Raw genomic sequence first — 24,962 nt, 5'->3', positions numbered from 1 at the left:
TTAGGAGCTTTTTGAGATCAAATAGAAGAAAATACATAACATTAAACATGTTAACAATACAAAAGCCATATTAAAGGCAGACTACTTTAGACCCGGAAGTACGATTCGTGTGTCATCACTGAACAGCTAAATTCGTAGGAATGTTTTAGCTTATTATTTGGATAACGACCGTCATTACAATAAATTAAATTTGTAGTCATTTAAAACACACAGGCCTACAATCAGCTGGCCTATATAAAAAATAAAAACAAAACTTGAACACAGTGCTGAGCTGCATCTCAAATTAATCTTCCAGCTCTCAGCTGACATGTATCAGAGCCCGATTGATGGATCAGTTGATCAGGATCATTGGCCTGATATAGGTCTATCATAGTGACATGGCTCTTAATCAGTAGGGTTACATGTTTCCCGATATGATATATTTTTCAAAGAACATAATGTGGATTGTTTTTATTTGTTAGCTGTATGGGCAGCATTTTTGTGTATGTGATCCCTTTTCTTAAATTACATTTGCTATATACACATATTTTGCTCTCTTAGTATTTTTAGAACCTGACTAATACTGAAAACTTTAGGGTGATACTGATAAAAAGGAGTTAAAAATTTAGATACTGATACATTGGTCGATACTCTTTTTATAAATAGTATACAGATTACAGAACTTAGAATGTATACAGAAATTCATGTTTTTTGCAATGATCGTTCAAAATTGGTTTATAAATAAATACAGCAATATATCTGCAAGATTTGACCAAATTCACCACTCTTTTATACTATGCTAAACAATCAAAGATTAGCTCATGTCTAGTTGAATGATGTTTTAAAAATGTGTTTTCCTGTAGTGTTAATCACAGTGATGTTATGAAGTAATGTATGAACCTGACGTATGATAATATTTATCTCTACAGAGGAAACATCCATCGAAGATTGAGCAGTACAATATCACTGTGGCATCAACATCTCGTCAGCGAAAGACCACAGCCACACCAAACAAGCTCTCAGCAAATACACAAGCCAAGTTACCAGACCTGATGTTGAGAGCTGCAAACAAACATGTTCCACAAGCAACTGTTGACATGCTTGTCATCAATTTCATATGTGAGGGTCTACAGCCATTTGCAGTGGTAGAACAGCCATCTTTCAAAGAATTGGTTACCACATTACAACCTCAAGCCAAAGTCATCTCCAGACCCACTGTCTGTGCCAGAATCTGTGAAGCTGCTGATCACATGAAGATGACTTTGGTTGCAGCATTGGATAAAGTCAAATTTGTTGCTACCACTACTGATTGTTGGTCAGCTCATCAGAAAAGTTACCTTGGAGTCACATGCCATTGGAGGAAGAGTCCCTGGAAAGAAGATCTGCAGCACCAGCATGCAAAAGATTGAGAGGGTCTCACACATTTGACATGCTTGCTGGTGCACTTGATGATATCCATTGCCAATACAAGATTAGAGGCAAAGTTGTAAGAACCACAACTGATAGTGGATCCAACTTTGTCAAGGCCTTCCACATGTTTGGGGCACAAAATGATGCAGATGAAGCTGAAGATGAAGCAGACCCAGAAACTATTGACCTGACTGACCATATTGACTACCATGAGGCAAGTGCAATTCTTGATGAAGACTCTGGTTTGGAGTATCAACTCCCGCCTCATCAGCGATGTGCATGTCACCTGCTAAACCTTGTGGCAACATCTGATGCTGCCCTAGCAGAGAGCATGAATGAAACCTACAAGAGGCTCTCCCGTGCAACCTTTGCAAAATGCCAGGCCATTTGGAACAAAACTGGCCGGTCTCATTTGGCTAATGAAGTGGTAGAGGACAAGTGTGAACTACAGATCATTTGTCCCAATGCAACACAATGGAATTCAACCTACCTTGCCATTGAAAGGATAATACGCATCATTGATGAGAAGGGGGAAAATGCCATCAGGAGCATTTGTGAGGAGTTCAAGGTGAAAATGTGAGTAAAATTGGACACCTACCAATATGGTTGCAAATTTTGTGAATTTTCCTTAATGGATGGTTAAAAACGTGAGCAGACTCTTAATATTAAATCAGAAGATCCCTATTATAGTCATGGTGGGTTTTGTTGTTGTGTCTTACAGGTTGAGTCCTGCAGAAGTTGCATTCCTTAGGGAGTACTGTACCACCATGAAGCCACTGGTGAAAGCTTCAAACATTCTTCAGTCTGAGTCCACTTCCTTTATGGGATGGCTCCTGCCAGTAATCCAACAACTACTGTCCAAACTTAGCAGGCTGGAGACATCAAGCAAGACATGCGTGCCACTCATCAGAGCCCTGCAAAATGGCCTTCAAAAGCGTTTTGGAGCGATGATGGAGGATCCAGAGTTGGCTGCAGCTGCAGTCCTCTTACCCAAGTTCAAGACTTCCTGGACTGACAGAGCAGATGTAACAGAGGCTGGTAAGGATTCATGTGATCCCATTTTTGTGTATTTTTACATTTGAACACATGCTTAAGTGAGTATTTCACCTAATACATTGTAAGTTATTGATGGTCTGTCCTGAATACTAAACAATCCTTTTTGAGAATTTGCCGTTTTTAAATTTGTGTTCAGGAATAATCACTGAAATTTAAATAACAAAATTGTGTTATCTACTTGCAATTACAGCCTTGACATACATCAAACAACATCTTGAAACGACAGAGCATGAGAGTGAGGATCAGCAAAGAGAGTCATCTGATGAAGATGAATTCTTCTCCAGACCAATCTCCAGAAGGCTGCAAAGTGCAGTTGAGCTTGATGGTTACCTTGCTTGTGCCACAGACACCATGGAGCTGCTGCACTCCTTCTCAGGTATCAAAAACCTCTCTCTTAAACTGAACACAGCTCTGCCTGCTTCTCTCTTGTTTGTTTATCACACATTTCGAGCCAGAAAGAGGAAACCAGCGGTGGTCGCTCTAAACAACAGCAGCAGGTTAAAGCTTGATCAGCTGCTGTTAGAATTTATTTAATATTGCTTTCTAGTATCAGCTGATGTTGGCTGGAGCCACAGCTGTAACAGCTGCTGGTCATGATATCGGTTTGGATATGTGGTGAGAGGGAAACGTGAAGATGAAACCAGCAGATGTCCTTACTGAATCATCAGAGCTGAACAGGTGATGGAGAAACAGGTTTACCTTTTAGGTGACATGGATGAGTTGAAGGGAAGTTATGAACTGTTTCTAAGAGACAAATAACATCAGGATCCTTTTCTACTGACAGCTGGTAACTGTGCAGGGACGGGTCTAGCAAAGTTTTGCAAGGGTGCAGGTAACCATATACATGCACTGTTTATAAGATTGGGGAAACCTGCAGTCAGCTGAGACTGAAGAAGTCAATTGGATGAGTGACGAAACGTTTTTCCCACAAAACGTAAAGTCCAGATGAACAGAATCAACTTTTGGAGATACTATATAGCTCATGCTAATATCACATCTTCACATTTTTCTTTTTAGAGGTAACAATAACTTTGCATTCTCGCTACTCACCATGCTCTAAAACAGGTATATGTTAGCAATGACAACATTTAGCAAATGTTTTTAAAATCCTAGCCGTGCTAATTAGCCTTAGGATTGGTTGAGGTCTGTGAAAGCCTTTGGAACAAAATCAGTCTTGTAAAGCTCACTATTTTCCAGCTGAGCCTATAGCACATTTGTTAAAGTCAGTCCGGATTGTACAGCTTCTAATCAGAAACAATTAAAGTTTGTTTCTTTTTTTCTGCTCATCAATCTTTTTCTGTAACCAGGATACCTGGAAAGTCTTAAATAACTCATGTTAAAATGTTGCAGTGCTGTAGAGTGGGGTCATGTTAACAATCCATTCAAACTTGTGGTCTTCAAGGTCAACTTTATGATTTATTGGTTGAAAATTGACAAAAAGCTTTAGAACTTAGAAACTATCATTCCTACAACTGTGCTGTGTATATGTCACAACATATAGCAGGAACCTATAAAGGTAACTGACCTTTGACCTCTCCTCTAAGAAGGTACATGTAATGTCCACAGTGATTAGACATACTTAATAAAACAGTGTGGGGCCCAGAGTATTGTTGTGCATCAGTGTGGAACATGTCAGTAACACTGAGGGTTACACACACTTTGCCAGGTACACCTGTTCACCTGCTCGTTAAACACAAATGTCTAGTGAACCAATCAGACGTCAGCAAATTAAAGTATTTTAGCATACAGACATGTTCATGATGACCTGCTGAAGGTCAAAGCAAGTATCAGAATGGGGGAAAGAGATTGCGTGGTTGTTGGTGCCAGATGGGCTGGTCTGAGTATTTCAGAAACTGCTCATCCAATGAGCTCACAAAATTACCTCTACAGTTTACAGACTGTAGTGGCAATCCAACCAGCAAAAGGCCACCTGAGGGAATTTGAGGTATTTCCAACTCATCCTGGTGATGAGGTCAAACACAACCAGTACTTTTAACATTTTATCAATTATTTACCAATTTAAAAAACAACTTGTGGTAACTTATTTTTTAATTTTGCTGCAGACAAGTTGAATGAATGCTTACTGGATCTAGAACACCATTTAGATCATAACAGCTCCTGATCAGGATGAATTTCATTTTCAAATCAAATTTCATGTCGCAGTTTCACAATTTTGTAACATATTATTTCAAAGCTTGCTTATGGGCTTGTTTTGGAGCAGACCAACAGTCAGGCTCGTCTTCACCCTTACTGTCAGACTCTGAATTGATGGTTCTGCTATATCTCACCTGGCTGAGTGGGGACACATGTACTAAACGTTAGAGTTCCCACTGCAGGAGCTTGGGTTTGAGTCTGCCCTCGACCGTTTCCTGTGTGCCATACCGCCTCACTCTCTCCCCACCTTCCTGCCTCATGTTCTGAAATCTCTTCCTCTCCATCATCTTTGAGTTTCTTTGAGTGGAGCTTCTTTTGCAGCTGTGACAAAATATAGAACGGTTTCTGCAACCAGGGGAGTAAAATGTGCTGCAGTGTGAGGGCGCACAGGTGTAGGTGTGGAATTTTACATATAAATATTATAGTTTACTTCATGCACAAGAAATGTAAACATTTAATCTAACCCACTTTTCATCAACTACATAACCTTTATTGGAGAGTACATTCATAAATTGTGTGTATCACACACACAAACACACATCCACTAAACTCTCTCGTTTTATATCTCTCCCTCTCTCTGGTGAATGATGGAAGTTTGGTGGACTGTGTGGTTTGTCTGGCTGAAAGTTGTGTTTTTTTTATGTGTGGCGTGTTGTGAGGCTGATGATGAGTTAGTGTAATTGTGTATGGTGTTGTTAGTGTAGTTTATGTGGCGTTAGTGGTTTTTCCTGGATGCAGAGCAGGTCAGTATGCCGTGGACTTTTACACCACCATGTTAGGGATGGAGTAAAGTAACAAAGCTTGCGTGGAGAAGCTGCTGCAGGGGCTTCCTCAGCTGAGCTCTGAGGACAGAGCTGTCCTGGATGCTAACTTTTCTTTGGAGGAGATTAGTGCTGCTGCTGGTCAGCTGGCTCCTGCACAGGGTGGGCTGCCTGCAGACTTCTGTAAAAGACTGTTACTGGCATCGAGTCATCATGTGGGGCTCTCTCTTCTCCCTAAAAAACAGAGATTTGTCTCTGCTTAGAACTGGAGACGTGGCTCTGTTATGCACAGATTACTAACTTCCTTCAAAGGTACTGGCCACCAGGCCGAAACACTTTGTGAAATGAATCACTCACAGAGATCAGTCGTACTGTGTACCACACAGCTCTAATGTGAACAAGAGTTTTCTCATGAGAGACTTGGTAGTTATTTGTAAATTGTACAGTTTGATGTTGGAATAATTTCTTTAGATTAAGAGAAAGTGTTTGATAGGACTGACAATCTTTTTTGTTTTTCCATTATGAGAAGTTTTGCTTTTTGGAGGTGGATTTTTGTCACTTTTGGGGCTGTTGTATCAGGCGGCTTTCTGTTTTGTAAAAGTGGATGATGGGCTGAGCTGCCCAGTGTAAGTTTGGAGAGGATCTAACTGGAATGTCCTGTTTCTGGAATATATATTGATATTGGTATATTTGTTAGAAATGTAATCTTTGTTGAATGTTTTAAGAGATAAATAAGCAAAGTTATCTGGATTTATGTTGCCAGGTTTATGTCGGAGGCCTCTGCTGGTGTTGTCATTGTTTTTCTGTTTTCATTACAGATCAGAGTGATGTGGACTTTCTCAAAAGATGTTTAGATTTGTATGAGAACCTTCAGCAAAGGTGAGCTGGTGAAAAAAATATGGTGTAACAGGTTTGTTGGTGGTCATATAGAGACTTTTTTTTTTTTTTTTTAGGAAAAGAAGAGTCTTGGAGGTTGCCATGGAGACGGTCTGTGTCAGACTGTCTAAACCAAAAATGGATGCTGTACATACACTGATAAATGTCATTTCAGGAGTGGCCAGATTGAAATCCAGAGAAAACCATGCTAGAGGTGAAAGGTCAAACATTGGTCATCATGTTGAGATTTTTTTAATACCACAGACTGACAAAGAAAAGTGAAATTTGTGAATTTTAAAGGTGCAAGATGTGCTGTGTTCAGTCGCAGGGCCTTGCCTTTTATTTCATTTGTCTTTGGTTTTTATTTGTGCTCTTGTAATTATTTTGTGATAAAACTTTTTCTATTTTGAGATCAAGATTCAAGTGGAAATCTTTGTGTGTCTGTCTCTCTCCCTTGGTTTCTGTAGAGGTACAGTGTGGGGGCGCCTGGATAAATGTTAAACAGAAGCTAGATGTAGTGTTCCTCCACTGTCCATTAAGGATATGAGGAAAAGAAATGGTCAAGAACAAAGTGTATGGTGTATTTATAAAAGAAAATGGCTTTTAAATTGTATACCAAAACCACCACCAGAAAGTCAACTACAACTTGTTACATAATCATCATGACTGTTGTATCAGTTTAACAGTTTATGGGTTGACTTCTTTCAGTTCATTCACTGTTTACATCATGAAGGGAAAACAAGGCAACAGGCTGAGAAATGAAGCTGTTGTGTGTCTTTGTGGCCACACGGGGGCAGTGCTGCATAAATAGTAGAATCTCTTCCTGGACACTTTTTCTAGACCTCTTTTTAAATGACTAATAAAGACAACAACAAAATGAATTACATCAGGATCTGATATGGTTTTGTTTTTTTGTTGAGCTTTATATATTTCAGAATGCCTAGAGTTTGTTTGTTTCCCATGTTTTGTGATACAGAACATCTCCTCTCAGACGGCTGTTGTCTCATAATGGGTCATTACCTGGTCTGATGGGGTGTTTGTTCCATTTATAAATCAAGTGATTGATTTGTGAAATGAGAGATGGCCTCTGACCTGCTGACTGGTGTCTGATCTTCTCTGCTCCCCTCAAATTTGACAACTACTCAGCTAATGTGATGGTGGACAGGAAGTAACTAAACCTGGGACTCTGGAAACACATTTCTAGGGATAAAAAGTTAATGTAGATCGTTTCAGGAGATAAATATGAAATGATCGATTTGGTGATTATACTAATATAGTAAGAAAATAATGCATGAAAAAAAGATTTTTTATCTATACACTTAAGCAACGACCAGAGTCTTAGAATTGCGCTTTCACCAGGTTTTACTTGACTGAACAACAGAACTTCTCTGTCTCCTTTATAAGGGGTCACATCCTGAGTTACACAATGAGTCTTTCAAATGTGTGCGATAACCCACTGCATGTGTAGTCGTGCTGAGACCGCGTGGTCTTACTTTTATTACCCCTTGATTCAGCTGTGACCTGCTTATCAAGTCTTTTTACAAGTACATCATAATTATCTGCTCTGTGCAGACATAAGTTGAGCAATGGTTTAACAAACTTTCCCATCAAAAACATGAAGGTTTAGCTTTAAGCTTATTTGTCCAAACAACAAAGGATAAACTGCCAGCACCTGGACTGAAACAGAACATAGTAGTGTTGGATGTAAGTAAAGGAAATACAAGTATAACTGTGACTATGGAACAAATCTCCTTCAATGTTAAACCTTAATGTTAACCTGATTGTGTTTATTAGAAAAATCAGCCATTACAGTGTCTGTGATTGCTTCACATAGTTAACTCTGGTTGTCTGTGGGTTTGTGTCAAACTTGGAGTGAACAAAAGCATAAAAACTGTGGAAGATGCAGACTGTGAAAGTCTAGTTTATTTCATGAATACAATAATTTTTTACAGTCGCTAGAACAAAGTAGCGTACATTCATGATAAAGTAAATACCACAACACAACATGGACAGTAAGAAGTAAACTGAATTGTCTTAGAACTTATTATATTCTTTAAGCTTAAAAGCAACACCCAGGATTAGACTGTTTGTGTTTTAAGCCTTTTATTCAAAGCTAGTATGTGTCAACACTTCTTTCTGCCAGCAGCATTATTGAAGTGACACTTTAACGACACTTTACCTGCTGATGCTTCACATCACAATCTTTATGACGAAAAAGCTCAGATGTCTGTGCTGTCACTTGTTATGAAAATGGACAGAACCTGGGCTCAGGCTTCCTCTTCTTCTTTCCTTCCTCTTTAATAATAACCATAGATCAGTAAAATAGCCATATTTTTAAACAAATGATTGTGATGAAGAGAATTTTTTTTCCAGTGTGCATGAACTCAAAATCTTTTAAGTTTTAAATCTTTTTTGTTTACCAACAACTGGGCAAATCCAAACTTGATGTACCAGGTCAACTCAGCTCCTGCCTTGACCTCCCCTCTGCTGAGCGTACACACACACACACACACACACACACACACACACACACACACACACACACACACACACACACACACACAACATAAAGCAACATTAAATAACGGATCTTTCATCTGAAATAATTACAGTTTGTATAAATTTACACTGAAGACCAAAATACACACACATACATAAAACCCATAAATCACTAAAACCTATTAAAACACATGGAAAATTACCTCATTTGTTGTGCTATTCAAAGATGTGTATGTGTGTGTATTCAGGCCAAGTCATAAAGAAAACAATAGAGGTCAATATACTTTATGTTCTACAGTCGCTGCAGATTAATGAAATATAGTGGAAACCTGAAGATCCTAGGTATAGTAGTTTGTGGGAAATAAATACAGTGACGTGACCATTTAGCTCTTGTGGCATGAAACTGCTTAGTGCATTATTATTTGCATTTCTACAATATGATATTTGTTTAATAATTGATTAATTTAGTGCATAAAATAGTTGATAAATAAAATGTCAAATATCTAATCTAAGGGAGTGTCTTTGACACATGCTGACTGCATTCTTCTTATAACCAGAACAGGAAGTGAGATCAGAGGAGAACAAGAGTGAGCAGTTTGGTGAAAGGAACAGGAAGGATGAAGAAGAGGTGAACATCCACACAGTTTAAAAGGAGACATTATGGCACAATAAGAGCACAAGCTCTAAGATGAAGACTGGTAATGATTAAAAACTGCACTAAATAGTATCATTCTGTGACTTCACACTTTAGGTAGTGCATAACATTTACCACTTTATATAAATTTTACTATATGTTTAAATAAATAAAAACAAATAACTTTAAAAGGTGCTGTTATTGAGTGAAAATTCAAAAGACTTCAGGGCTGGGGAGGAAAAGGGAGAAAGATGGAGGAACACAGCACACATAAGAAACAGGTAAGAGTGGACATGAAGTCAAAGTCAGCGACATGTCCAATAATAAAGACCTTCCACCTGGCTACATACAGTGGGGCAAAAAAGTATTTAGTCAGCCACCGATTGTGCAAGTTCCCCCACCTAAAATGATGACAGAGGTCAGTAATTTGCACCAGAGGTACACTTCAACTCTTCAACTGTGAGAGACAGAATGTGAAAAAAAAATCCATGAATTCACATGGTAGGATTTGTAAAGAATTTATTCGTAAATCAGGGTGGAAAATAAGTATTTGGTCACCTCAAACATGGAAAATCTCTGGCTCTCACAGACCTGTAACGTCTTCTGTAAGACGCGTTTCTGTCCCCCAGTGAAACTGGTTCACCCGAAAGATAAAACGCCAAAACACAGACTTAACAATGTGGTGTATGCTGTACAGTGCAGCGAGGAATGCCCAGACCTCTACATTGGAGAGACCAAACAGCCACTTCACAAGTGCATGGCACAACACAGAAGAGCCACCTCCACAGGACAAGACTCAGCAGTCCATCTGCATCTTAAGGATAAAGGACACTCTTTCGAGGATGCCAATGTTCACATTTTGGACAGAGAGGACAGATGGTTTGAAAGAGGAGTGAAAGAAGCCATCTATGTCCACTGTGAGCGACCATCTTTGAACAGAGGCGGGGGTTTACGACACCAACTCTCTGCCATCTATAATCCAGTTTCGAGTTCCCTCCCCAGACGCCTTAACGCCCACTCACATCCTGGGCCATCTGATCTCAGGAATTCGCATGATAAGGTGGGGCCAGGTTTCACAATGAACTCACCCGAAACTCTGGCTGATTGGGACCCACACCCAGTTTCACACCTTGGCTCAGGCGATTAGAGGATCATCAGGGGGTCCTTTTGTCCCTCTGTGGGGGGATACTCCCACTAGGTTTATATCTGGGACTCTCCACCATTTGACCTTAGAACTAAAGAAGCTTCTCGGATGAGAGGTGAAACGTCTTCAAGTAACTTACAGTTTTTTACAGACCTAGGACACATTTCTCAATACTTAGGTCACATTTGCAAAACTCCTCACACAGTGAGCACAACAGAAGTCTATGTGGGCTAAACTGAGGACCAGTTATCATTGTTTTGGCACAAAATGCATTCAATGACTACATCTCTCAAATTTCATGAATTATCTTCTCACTCAGACACAACAACTGCCAAAAACCTTTGTACGTGCAGGACATTTTGCATGTGCTTACATACTGTTTTCAAAACTGTTAAACTTATGGCCAAAACAATAACACAATGCAAAACTTGAAAAGACAGCAAAATTCAACAGCAATATTTTATTGACACATATTTTAAATCTAAAAATGCAGTTTAACCAGCCACAGCTTATTCTCATTGTAGATGAACATCTACACAGGTGTTACTCCTTCAATTTTTCAACTCCTTCAATTCTGGCAGCCAGAAGATTCTTTCCTAGGTGTATTGCCCTAGATGACATAAGATGTGATGTGGATGAGAACCTGTGGCCAAATGGAGAAGACCGAGTAGATTAGCATTACTATTGTATGAGTATCAGTGGATGGTGTGTATACAAATTCTTGTATTTTGGGATTACTTAGTGCAGAAAAATAAAAATACATAAACAAATATTAATGAATTCTGCATGATGTCTGATTCATTCCAGTAACATATATTGAAATTATAAACAGAGATGTTTCCTTGTTTTACACAGGAAAACACTGTGTAATGCTACATGTTGTTAGTGTTTTTTAGGTCATTGTTTTGTGGGTGACAAAGTGTGTTTGTCGGCTGTCAACCTTTGCTAGTGTTCTGGAAGAATGAGTTTATTTGAGACCTGAATGAAGTGTTTTGGTAGTTGTAGTGCATTTTGAATGTGAAATGAACTGCTCTGCCACGCTGAGGGTCAGTTAGGAGAATTGTGTGAAGAGTTTTGCAAAAGTGACCTAAGTATTGAGACATGTGTCCTAGCGTCTGTAAAAAACTGTAAAGAAGTCCAGACGCTAGGACACATGTCAAGCTCCTTTGACTACAATGACCTGGATGACTGAGAACCTTCACAGACATGAAGGTGTTTTGGCAAAAAAAGCTGGTCAAACATTAAACTGCAAAACTGAAAGTGCTGTTTGAGTCTGAACATTTTCAACTCACCACCAGAAAAAGATGCTGTTCTCCACAATATGTAAATAAGGATAGAGTATAGGCGATATCAGCAGCTGTATCAAAATGAGAATTTTATATCCCCCATAGTTGAGTATAGGCATTCAATCCAAAAGGTCACATGTTGTGGAGAAATAATGTGAATCTTTTGTGCAATCAAATGTTTTATTTTTATTTTAATAGCACAACAAATAATACATTTGTTAATAAATCTTATTCAGACACAAGTTTGCTTGTTGCTTGCTTCCTCACAAACGACCATTTCTGCTCCTTACATTCATCACCCTGAAAACAGCACAGTGAACAAATCACACTGAAACACTGTGTTTATTTCAGTTACAAAAGTTATTTTTATTTTAGGTTTCATGAAACACATATATATTGTTGGCAGTACTTTAGATGAAGGCAGCATGCTGCTCTCAGACTTACACTTAAACTCAAAGGGTCTATAATCTCTAAACTGATATATTTTACAAAGAAATCCTGTCTGGGCAGCGTCTGGATTTGGACTGAAGAGCTCGTTGGCATTTCTAAAACAATAGCAAACCTGCACACCATACATTGTTTGGTTTTTTGTTTTGTTTAAAGTTGTAGATATACATTAGAGACATGGCAGATTTGCATATATTCTTCAGGGTCTGCAGTCCTTTTCTCTTCTTCTGTGCTCCTGTGAGAATCTAAAACAAAGGTCACATAAATCATGGGGTTAAATTGATGCCTGTGGGACAAAATTACTCCAACAATATTCAGGACAAATTTATTTTTCCTCTGCAAAAAAATGAAATTGAGTACAAAGCATGTGAAACTTTTCTGTCTTGTGTTGTGTTCATTTATGTCTTTTCTTTTCTCTTTAATGTTTCTGTCCATTATATGTGCAAGAACAAACTTCTGAATCACCTCTTAGTGATAAGTGTCTACAGTTTCCTTTCTCGTTTGGCTCTGGACGAAGGCAGTCGCACTTTTCTCCTCTCCCTCTTCCTTCTCTTTCCTGCTTGGCTTCTCAATGTCCTTGTCTAGTCTCGTCTACTTTTCTACTTTTGCCCTGGATGACTCTCACGGTCTGTTACAACCTAAAAGAGGAATTATGGATTTGAACAACTGGTCCCTGAATGCAATTGACACGCTCTTCTCAACGAGAAGCCTGGGCTTGAGTAAGTCCGAGTGTCCTAGAGGGACGTTCCCCTCTGGATACACAATGGACGGGTGGAGGAACTGGAGGGTCGTGTGCCTGGCGGGACTGTCAATCGAGGACATTGTAGACATCTACCTTTTCGGAACCATGATAACAGGGTTCTTGCTGTTCGGAGTTGGCTTGGCCCTGGCTTATCAAGGAAGGCGGAGTCGACTTTTCAAAACCCCACAAGGCTGCCCGCTATGATGGAAATGATGGGACGGGTCGTGACTTCTCAAAATGGGCTCATTGAACGCAGCACGGATAAGATCTTGGGGAAGCTCACGGCAGTCTCTGCTCTCTGAGCACAAGATTGATAACATCTCAGAGAAGCTCTCCAACGGGAGACTGAGAGACCAGTGACGGACTGTTAGACCAACTGTGAAATTGACATGCAGTTGTTCGCACTAAAGGAAAACCACCATCATTTCATGCAGCTACCGTATCGGTGTCAGCTGTGGTCTCAAGGCTGGAGCTGATACGTATGTATGTTCGGGGGGTCCAATTTCACTGCAGATGTAAACATTGCATGTGACAAATAAAAGGCTTGATTGAATAGCTTCAGACTTATGTTCAAAGAAAAGAAAAGAAGCCCTCAAACCTCTACTCTACTTTATGTGTTGATTTAATGAGCGAGTTCACTTTGTTTCTCTCTTCTCTCAAACGTCTAATCTCTCTTCCTCCTCTTCCTCTGTGTTTTATTCAGTCGTACCGTTTACAGCAGCGAGCAGGGCTTCTTCTTGACCTTGGCGGGCTGAGGGCAGAGGACGGCACGAATGGCCTCATCAAACACAGTCTTCAGACCACGCTGGGTCAAGGCTGAGCACTCCAGGTATTTGACTGCATCTATACATGCGAAGACACATATATGTTAATAAAAGAAGAGAAAGAACTACAAAGACAAAGTAAGAGAAGAAAGGTTTGCTGGTAGTGGAGAAGAATAAGTTCAACTTTCAAAGAACACTATAGTCAACTACAGCTACTATACTTTTACTGTGATGCCAGGAAATGAGGGGAATAACAAAAATTTGCAGAGGCAGTCAGGCTACAAAGTTCTCTAGCATCTTCATCTGCTAGTTTCATATCTTCACTGGTGAGGAGAGCTTCAAATCTTAAAGTGCTTTTCAAGCAAATAAAGTAAGAGTGACTGACCTATCTCCTTAGCCAGAGCTAGGCCCTGTGGATAGGTGATAGGCGCCAGCTTCTTGTCCTTCAGTTTCTCAATGGTATCCTTTTCATCCCTCAGATCCAGCTTAGTGCCAACCAGGATGATGGGCGTGGAGGGGCAGTGGTGACGGACCTCAGGGTACCACTGGCAGAATACAGAGTAAAGGAAAACTAAATAAGAGGCAAGAAAGGGGAACACGCAAAATCAAGGAACGTGTTAGAGGCAAAAAACAGAATCAAAGGTGGAGGGAGATGAAGCTCTGATGCCAGGTGTTACAGAAAGGTGGATGAAGGCATGAAAAACAAATGATATGCTGTAGCTATTAAAGATGAGAGAAATACATCATCCAACTTTCACCCACAGCATCAATCATTCATTCACATCAATTATTAGACCTGTTTAGGCTTTTTCTCCATTTTGTAATCCAAGTACCTATTTTTTTTCTCTATAATAAATTCCTGCTTTTGTTCTGTTTGTTCTTTTTTACATTTTGTTCCTCGGCAGCTGAGAGACAGGCCTCATAAAAAACAGCCAAAACTCACCTTAGCTCTGACGTTCTCATAGGATGCCGGGCTAACCAGGGAGAAGCAGATTAGGAAAACATCCTGGATGGAGAGACAAGGAGACAAAGAATTAGAATAGCTGCTGCAGTTTTAATTAGCTGACATGTTATATAAGTTCTGTCTCTGTAACTTTATGTCCATTAGTTACTGTGTGTGCCTGTGTGAGTATGTGTGATTCTGTACCGTCTGTGGCTAGGACAGTGGGCGGAGCCTGTCATAATCTTCCTGTCCAGCTGTATCCCAGAGGCCCAGGTTGACCGGCTTGCTGTCCACCATCACATTAGCTGAATATTTGTCGAATCTGTGGGGAGAGTAGAGAAGGTCAGCGATCAGCCAACAAGTCATAGGCAACCTTTCATTTCATTGGTTATTCATTCATTCAACAATCTTTCAATTCACTGATTGTTTAACCAGTGAAACTCCTGTAATGGAGAAAAAAACAGGACCATACTTGAAATACCACTGTTCACAAAAACATTAACCAACAACATTACTTTGGTTAGTTTGACACAAAAGCCATCCTAACCATGTCTAGTAAGAGAGAATAATACATAATAAGGCAGGGCTGCCCCCGTGTGGTCTCATAGTAGAATAACAGTTTAATTTCTCATTTTTAAAAACTTGAGAAATTTCATCCAAAATGTATTCAGGCTCAAATGAAACTGATAACACAAATGTTTGCAGACACAGATGTTTTTTTTACAGAAAGAAAGAGACTAGTGTACCAGATTAATCCTGTTTTATGGCCTGTCCGAGGTCTACCCCGCCCTTTGCCTAATGACAGCTGGGATGGGCTTCAGCCTCCTTAATGACCCAGTAGTTAAAAAGATGGATGGATTTCCTGAAATAGAAAAGTCACTGAAATAACGTAAACTGTCAAACATAGAACAACTATGACAAACAGTCAACACTATCTGAGATCCTGCTGGTGGTTAGGGAGGATATACGTGATTCTGTTTGTTGTTTAAACATATTTATAGAGTTAAGAGTTCAGATTGCTGGAAGAACAACATTCACGCAGTCTGATTGCTGTTTTTCTCCCAAAATGTAGAAACACCTGCTAACCATGGCACACTCTGCTTTTCCATTAGGTCTGTGCAAATACTACTTAAGTACACTCATCCTCCTGTGCCATTAGTGATATTAACAGAGTGTATTTTTTGACATATATAATATAGTTAGTATAGTTATTATACTAGCCGTAGCTGCCCCGCTTATTTTAGACATTCACAATAAAAAAGTAAGCGATAATATTTCAATATCAAACGTCATAATTAAGGTCAACATCTAAATAATGCTGTGTACAGACTCACACAGGTGTTAAATTACAGCATAAACTTACCTTAGACCTTCCTCCGTCATTCTCCTCCTAATTGTGCTCGGAGACACAGAAAACATATCGGCAATTACCCCGATGGTTATCCAGGACAGCACTAAAGTCCTGAGTGCTGCAGCCGGGATTTCAAGACGTGGACGACCAACATTTGAAGACTGTTCTTCCTCGGCGTATTCCAAACGAACACGGTGCTGAATTGATCTTAAACTTTCGACAATGCTGTCATCGATGCTAACATCTTGAAGAGCAATTATCATCCCAAGCATTTCAGAAACATCATCTAAACGACTCAAAACAGTATCTACAGGTAAATGATCCCTCTCTATCTGATCTGCTAAAATGAGCAGAATTGACTGAAGTTCACACCAGTCCGCCATCCTCCCTGACCTTTGACCTAGCACGTTTTTGCTACCTGTGGCAGCCGTCCGCGGAGCAGGTATCCAGGAAAACTAGTCGATAGTAAACGATCAGCCAATAGGCGCAAAAGTCAAGCCCACTTGTCGTGTGCCCACCTTATTACTAAATTAGGCAGAGCACTCTGAATTGAATCAGGACATAAAGCACGGTCTTTATGTTGCTTTATTGAACACTGTCCATCTTACAACTAGCCACTTAACGGGGCTTCCTTCGGACAACCACATCCGGTTCAAAGGTCATCACATTAAGACATAGCCATATCAATACATGACACCCCCCTTTTCCTTAGATTCAAACTTTAGTTGTAATAACTTTTATGTCTTTTTTTCCCCCAACATTGAACATTCTTCTTGTCTTACTTTCTAACAATTATATAATCTAAATGTCTCACCACACATGTACCTTTCTTTTTTCAATATATACATGTCGAAATACACATATGAACTTGAAACTTGCCAAATGTAAGTTACCTCTTCACCTTAACATATTATAGTTCATTTCACCACAAAATCACGAAACCTCTCGGGTATCTTTTTAGCCCTCTGTGATCTACTTGGTCTCTCTGGCCCCTGGGAGCCCTCTTGTGGTGTTGGAGTGAAGGTGTCAGTCTTTGTGGGTGTTTCACCTTCCTCCCTTTCAGGTATTGTGTCATAGTGTCCTTCTCTGGTCTCATTTGTCTCGTATTTCTTCACATGTGTGGTATTCCGGTGATAGCGAGCTCCTGTTGGTGATTCAATAATGACTTGGTTTCCAGTTCTGCTTACAACTTTGTGTGGTGTTGCGTTGAATGGTGTTGTAAACTTGTCCACTTTGTCTTGTTGAACCAGCACTGTGTCTTCCTATTTTTATTTATTTTTTATTTTTATTTTATTTATTTTTATTTTTATTTTATTTTTCTGAAATTACACACGTTACTAACGTGTGTAATTTCAGAAAAATAGCTCTACCATTGACCAATCTCACCTGTCCTAAGGTTATTTTTCTCACCTCCTATCACTTCCTGTTCCAACACATGGTTGTGTTTTTGTGTAGCTTATCTGGATAGCCGAAATAACTAAAAACTTATAGATAACTTCTTATTTCATAGTTTAATCTTCACTTGCTTCATCCGAAGCACACTCTCTTGTATTCACTCCCTGTATTTTTAGGAATTTGCTACCTTAGCTTAGCTAAGCCAAATAACACAGACCAATTAGTTAAACTACATGAATGTCTCAAAGCCATAAAGACCTGGATGACCTCTAATTTCTGCTTTTAAATTCAGATAAAACTGAGGTTATTGTACTCGGCCCTTAAAATCTTAGAAATATGGTATCTAACCAGATTCTTACCTTGGCCTCCAATAACGCTGTGAGGAACCTTGGAGTGAATTTTGACGAGGACATGTCCTTCATTGCACATATTAAACAACTATGTAAGACTGCTTTCCTCGATTTGAGCAACATCTCTAAAATTAGAAATATCCTGTCTCAGAGTGAAGCTACAGTTATTACTTCCAGGTTGGACTACTGTAATTCATTATTATCAGGATGTCCTAAAAACTCCCTGAAAAGCCTTGTAGTACCATATCACCCTATTAGAGCACTTCACTCTCACACTGCAGGCTTACTTGTTGTTCCTAGAGTATTTAGAAGTAGAATACGAGGGACAGCCTTCAATTTTCAGGCCCCTCTTCTGTGGAACCAGCTTCCTGTTTGGACAGACACTATCTCTACTTTTAAGATTAGGCTTAAAACTTTCCAAAATATATAATTAGGGCTGGACCAGGTGACCCTGAATCCTCCCTTAGTTATGCTGCAATGCGGTGGGCTGCTGGGGGATTCCCATGGTGCACTGAGTATTTCTTCTTCAGTCACCTTTCTCACTCACTATGTGTTAACAGACCTCTCTGCACTGAATCATACTTGTTATTAATCTGTCTCTCTTCCACAGCATGTCTTTATCCTGTCTTCCTTCTCTCACCCCAACCGGTCCCAGCAGATGGCCCCGCCCCTCCCTGAGCCTGGTTCTGCTGGAGGTTTCTTCCTGTTAAAAGGGAGTTTTTCCTTCCCACTGTCGCCAAAGTGTTTGCTCAACTGAAAGGCAGTTGTTAGAGGGTGAATGGCAGGAACACTGTGTCTGCTGCCTCTTCTCTTGCCTCTGTGTATCAGTGAGTATTCAACAAAGGTTTCTATATTTAACTGCAGGTTCTTACTGCATAATTCTGTCTGTATAATATGAAAATGATTCAATGCATCGAGTTATGCCAAACCTCACAGAAACTGTGCATGGTGGGTATTCTGAATTGCTGCTCGGCACATATATGCAGACCACAGTCAGAGCCTTACCCTCTGCAGCTTGAAGTCACACAGAGGTAACCCACTCGCTCTCTGTCAGCACTCAGTCGCAGACTCGTGAGCGAGGTTTTTTTTTTCTTTTGTTTTGCTCTTCTACTCTTAAGAGCTCCATTAGCCACACAGAGGGCACAATATGTTCTGCATTGCTTCTCAAAGTTAGCATTGGTTAGTGATCATGAGCTGTTTTAGGTTTATAAATCATTGGTTTACACCATATTCCTCTGAATTAATGTCACAAATTGACAAACTGACAGTGAGATACAGTGAAGCGTGTAGAAAATGTAATTCAAATCAGAGCACGAGCAGAACAAGAGCATGAAGCTGAGATCAAACTTCATTTGCTTCCATCTATAAGGTGCAGGTCACTGAGGTCTTCTGACAGAAACCTGCTGGTGGTTCCTCGTTCTAGGCTGAAAACTAAAAGAGACTAAGTGTGTCTTCAAGGCTGTTGGCTGATAATCTATGGAATGCACTAATATTACATTTGATCTCTGCGGTCTGAACATTTGAAAGAGCAGCTCTACTTATTTGTACACGCTTAATTTTAGGTAGTGGATATTATTATTGTCTTTTAATGTTTGTATTTATTTTTTATTGATTATTATTGTGAAGCACTTTCTCTATAGAAACATTTTACCTTCATTTCCCTTCTGTCACTTTATGAAAGCCAAAAGAGACGATAAGTAACTTTGCATAAATGTGTGGAGCTTTGCAGCTTTGCAGTTGATAAAGCTTCATAATGACACTATGTGACTATGCAGTGTCCAATATTCAAACTGAAATGCAGTCATTAGAGAGTGAATGGCAGCAACACTATGTGTGGTGCCTCTTCTCTTTTCTCTGTGTATCAGCGAGTGTTCAGCTACAGTATCTATATTTAATGGCTCTGGTGTTCACTGCGTGGTTCTGCCTTACTTCTGAGAGCAGATATTTTACAGGTACAAAGAAAAACTGGCAGTGACCTGGTGGGGCGGGGGATTCCTCTTTCAGGTGTGACGGCGAACACAGAGGTCGCTCTGCAAAAGAGAGTCATTGGAGGTGATGAATGTGAGCGACAGTATCATGTACAGCTCAGAGCAGTTTATCCACATGGACCTTCCAGCTTGTGTGGAGGCTCTTTGATCAGCGACCGCTGGATTCTGCAGCTCACCGTCTGAAGCCAGGAGGGTGAGGAGATCAGAGCAGCAACTAAAACTTGTTTTTGCTATTCAGTAAAAAGTAAAATACATTCAGACAAGATGAGAAATAGAATATGGTGACCATCAGTAATCATGTTTTATGTTTGCTGTGCACATGCAGGACCATGTTTGCAAATCTAAGTGTGCATCAAGGGGGTCCGGAACAAGAAGTGCAGATAACAGCAGAAGCTGAGATCTATACAGACAAAGACACCAGCACAGGCAGAGTTCATGACATCATGCTGCTGCAGCTACTAGCAGCTCTGATATCCAACCTATAAAACTACCTGACTGTGAGTTGTGGATGTTTCTGCTTCAGGTTCATGTGTTCTGACAGATACTGACACGTCGTGCTAACTTCAGTTTTAGATTCAAATGATACATTTATGTTCCTGTGGCTCAAAGTTTCTTGCTTTGAAGTTTTTTTTCTTAAAGTTTCTTCTTGACCTGAGCTCTGTGCTGTGAAGTGAGTTCAGCATATGTAGAATATATTTCCTTTATCTTATCCCAACAGTGGGAATCAAATACTCACAGGAAGCTGCTTATCAATTGAAAGCCCTGGTTATCAAGTTAACCAGGGCTTTCAATCCTAACGGATGTGGATAAACTATACTGGCAGTGCAGGTTTTAAAAAGGAAGATAAAACTGTAATATTAGAAAAATATGAAGGGTTTAAATGCATAATACAGACTGAAGGTAACAGCTGCTGCAGAAAAATCAGTGTTGTGTGTGTGTGTGTGTGTGTGTGTGTGTGTGTGTGTGTGTGTGTGTGTGTGTGTGTGTGTGTGTGTGTGTGTGTGTGTGTGTGTGTGTGTGTGTGTAAAATTGCTGTAGGGTAGCTTAGTAGTAAAAGCGCAAGCACTTCAGATGCTTTGTTCAATAAGACTGGATGAAATCTATATCAATAAAGTCTAGCCCATTTGGAGACAAGCAAGAAAGACAGCAAAAATCCTGACTGACATCACGGCCTATCATTACACAGGAGAATCTGATGGATCATTAATCAAGTATTTCATTTAATTAATGTTTGAAAGACAGTTTCAGCTTTTATTCTGTCAGCTACAAACTTTCTGCTGTTTATTAGTTTAAGAGAAAATAAAACTTAATATAACAACAGAATTTAAACATAGGCTGCAAACTGAAAAATGTCTATGAAAAAATGCTATTGAAGAATTTTAGCCCCTCCCACTGTCCATGTAGTACAGTAGGAGGGTCTAAAGTTGAAAGTTTCAAGGGATCTTCCAGGAATGGTGATGCTGCTTTTCTGGACAAATGATCTCTAAACTTGAACTTAACCAGAGGGATATAGTACAAAGAAAATTCAACAAGGCTTGGCTTACTTTGTGTTAGCTGGCTTGAGAAAACGTAAAACACCAGTCAGTGTCACGCCGCCGGGTATATCAACTTCTCTTTTAAGCTGTGCTTTCTGCTTCATGCTCCGTGCCCACGCATGTAACAAGGGCTGCTACAAGGCCCTTTAAAACAGGAAGTAGCATGTGCTGCAGTGAGTTTGAATGGTGTCCCAATGCGCTGAGCAAGCACAGTGCAAGCATGCTAGCCAGGTGTGGTGCGTGATGATAAAGTGGTGACTAAAACTCTATAAAGGACATAACTAATATAACAGCAGGTCAGGGTTACTCTTACAATTTTCTCTGGTAAGAAGTCAAAATCCTTCATATAGAACTCTGAAGTTACCTGGAGAGATGAGATCCTGCTTCATAGTACAGGCCTCAGGGCAACATTTCAAAGTTAACGTGCAAAACAATCAATATATGTATTTGTATGTAACTGACAAAAAAAGGAGAGAAAAGCGTCCAAACACTTCTTGTGTCATTCCAGAGTTGAGGTCGCAGGTTATGGTGCCACCACTGGACTAGCTAATGAGAAAAGAAGTAAGATGATTTTTAACAAATTTGTTGTATTAAGAAAAAAGAAAACAAACCATCCAAACTGTTACTTTATTAGTAAAGAGATGTTGCAGATATTTGTACTGAAATTGTATTTTTCTTCATTTCTAATGTGTTCAAAGCAAAAACAAGCTTTTCCTGTGAGCTCAGACCATTTTATTTCTTTCTGCTGCATTTCTGCATAAAATACAAATCTGCATCATTTTTTAAAAAGTGCTTTAAGCTGAACTAATTGTCCCTTTTTTCTAGAACCTGGTGAATCACCCTCTCTTCACTGTGCAGAGACTGAGGTTGTCAGCTGTACAGAGCTCAATGATATTTTACAGAAAAAATTCCCCGAGGTCCACCGAGTCAGGAGCTATCAGCACTGGTTCTGTGGACAAAGTCCTGGGAAAGATATATGTCGAGTGAGTTTGCATGATCCCTCAGCTCACAGCTGCATTTATTAAACATTCAAAATACAGAAAGATTTTATAAACCTGGGAAACTGTATTTCTGTCTTGCAGGGAGACTCTGGTGGAGGAGTGGTTCATAATGGCAGGATTTATGGGGTCTCTTCTTTTGTGGGAGATCCAGACTTTGTATGCAGAGCACCGGCTGCCTTCATGGACCTCTGTGATCCTGAGTATGCAGATTGGATCAGGAAAACTATCAACCCATAAAAAGCTGTGAGGTGTGGATAACTGTAAACAAGCTGAAATAAATAATCTTTTAGAGTTTAGCTTTGGTTTCTTTTATTCTCTTTGATATAAGCAGTAGAGGATTTCAGAATTTCTGTGTTATTTGCCAAAAGACGTTTTTTCAGCTGCACCCACACACAGTTTCTTTAGATAACTTCAACTGCAGAAAGTAAAAACTCAGCATTAAGTTTCAAATGCAGTTTTAAAGATAATGATAATATGGTGTCCCTGAAGAAAACACCCGTCAATAGAAAAAGCTGCAAAATCCTGCAAAATGTAACAGAAGTTGAATAAAACACAACGGAAATAGAAAAAAATAAATGCAACAAGGCTGAAAAACTGAACAAACAAACAAAAAACAAACACAAATTACAACAGAAATAATAACAACGATATAAAAAAAAATAAAGTAGAAAAAAAACATTCTCATCCTAAAACTTGGTGACAAAGTGGAATATGGTAAGGAAACACTCACTTAAGTGCTGTCATTACTCAAAGGTTCCTGATAATCATGCATGAAGTGATTTCTGGAGGGGAATGAAACTTAACTGAACTGCTCCCTGTGACATTTTGACCTGTCAAACGCAGGCGTAACTCCTGTTATTCATTGTTGTATTGCAGGTCTGCTGTGCACGACGTCTGTGAATCTGAGTAATTTGGTACAGATGAAGGAATAAGACTGCTCAGATGCTTTGGGTGTCACGTAATGATCCCTCAGGTTTGGGTGTCTTTGGTGCCCTTTGATTTCAGTCTACCTGCACATTGAACAGAAATCCTGCCATGACAGAACACACTAATGCCTTTTCAAGGGAGAACCGATCCTAATCTGAGCTGTCAGCCCCAAGTTCTCTGCAGTCATCAAATCAAGCATAATCTGGTTTGAACAGGCTCCCTGCCTCACTGCAAAAGCCTTTTTACCAGCTGCTGTTTGACAAATTGCAAAGCCTCTGAAGAGACTTTAGAAAGGGGGAAAAAGGATACGAAGAAAAAGCTGAACAAAAAGCTATCCATGCACTGTTTAACATTTCACTTGGAGTTTATTGACTGTATTCTATCTGTGGATTGCATTATAGCTTCTCTGAGAGCTTTGCTCCCTGAAGATTTTATGATCTGTGAACGCTGAGTCTCTCTTGTGGCTGTAAACCAGTCTGCTCAGCATGGCACTGCATGGCAGAGTTTCTCTCCATTTTTCTGAATCACCTTTGCTCAGTTGTGCTCCTAACTGATCTCCTGAGTTTGGCTGTATTCCTGGACTTTGCCCTTTCGTTACTCTTCAGTCTCTTTGACACACAGGCTGCCAAATTTGAAATAACATTTTTAGTTTTGGAAAAAGAAGAGCGTGTCTAGCAAATTCTTGCACATCCTTGTTCTTAAATAGCACTTTTCTACTCAAGCACTCAAAGTACTTTATACACCTCATTCACCCATTCATACAAGCACTTTTCTGTACCTAAGTTCTTTCTATCTAACATTCATACTCTGATGGACACATGAAAGAGCAGTTTGGGGTTCAGTATCGTGTCCAAGGATACTTTGAGATACAGATCAGATCAGGCAGCGATCGAACCTCCAACCTTCTGATCGGTACTAATTGGACGTTTGCTGCTGCACATGTAGCATCACAGCTTAGAAGATGGTGGTGTGGAAATGTGTTTCCCATTAACAATTGACTAAGAAACTCTTAGTCAAGGGTTAACGTCACTAATGTCAGTATTTTCACTGACTCTAAAAAGGCACTGATCTTCATTAGATTAGATCAACATTGTGCCTTAAACCTGAGCTGTACAGGAAAATAGATTTCTGATACACATGTACATAAACAAATAAAGAGAGATGTTTCCCACCTGCTGAGAAGACAACAAATGCATAACCTGATTACCACCATTAATCTCACATCCACTGATTTCTGGCACCTATAAGTGAGATTGATTTCACTGTCCTGCTGTCTTGGCCTTTAGGAGAACACAGTGAGACAGATGAAGCTTGCACCAGATGGTGGAAACACATTGATCGTGGTCTTAGACACAGCATCCACACTCTGTACATGATAGTGTGTGTGTGGTGCTGTTTGCAGGAACTTGATGAGGCTTTGCTTAAGTGGAAATCCACTGATGTTCAAGCCCCAGGGAAGTGGGCGGGGGGGATAGGACCTCTGGGGCCCTCTTCCTGATGGAGCCCTACCTGACTCCTTTCACTGCTAAAGCAAGAATGGTGCCACAGCTCATTGAAACAATACTTCATTTCATCAGAATCATCAAATGATTGTGTTAAAAACAACCGCCCAGTGTACTTGCATGGCAAACATCGTGATTAGATATTCAAGAAGAGCCTCTTAAAGATGAAGGTCTGTGTCTCTTGACCTAAACACATAATCCAGTTAAATCTGATTTAT

The 24,962-nt window shown here is 39.8% G+C and overlaps 1 protein-coding gene and 2 pseudogenes across 1 annotated transcript; 2 read left to right on the top strand and 1 right to left on the bottom strand.

The window, feature by feature from the left end:
• The first annotated feature begins 2,011 nt into the window (after positions 1-2,011).
• Positions 2,012-6,438, top strand: LOC146667053 (uncharacterized). Its single transcript, XM_085408892.1, has 3 exons — positions 2,012-2,427; positions 2,636-2,821; positions 6,179-6,438. Exons 1-3 carry the CDS (start codon positions 2,025-2,027, stop codon positions 6,241-6,243), a joined length of 654 nt encoding a protein of 217 aa, XP_085265018.1. The 5' UTR covers positions 2,012-2,024; the 3' UTR covers positions 6,244-6,438.
• A 5,707-nt stretch (positions 6,439-12,145) lies between these two features.
• LOC146667052 (ras-related C3 botulinum toxin substrate 2-like) lies at positions 12,146-15,268 on the bottom strand (annotated as a pseudogene).
• Positions 15,269-18,711: 3,443 nt separating this feature from the next.
• LOC146667051 (snake venom serine proteinase 14-like) lies at positions 18,712-22,552 on the top strand (annotated as a pseudogene).
• Positions 22,553-24,962: the final 2,410 nt, after the last annotated feature.

This window comes from Rhamphochromis longiceps, linkage group LG6 (assembly GCF_057381845.1).
Source record: "Rhamphochromis longiceps isolate RC_006_pf linkage group LG6, R_longiceps_female_GT1.1, whole genome shotgun sequence".
NCBI classification, from domain to species: Eukaryota; Metazoa; Chordata; class Actinopteri; order Cichliformes; family Cichlidae; genus Rhamphochromis; species Rhamphochromis longiceps.
The sequence above is the reverse complement of the archived record's forward strand: the minus strand, read 5'-3'. Positions and strand labels throughout refer to the sequence as shown.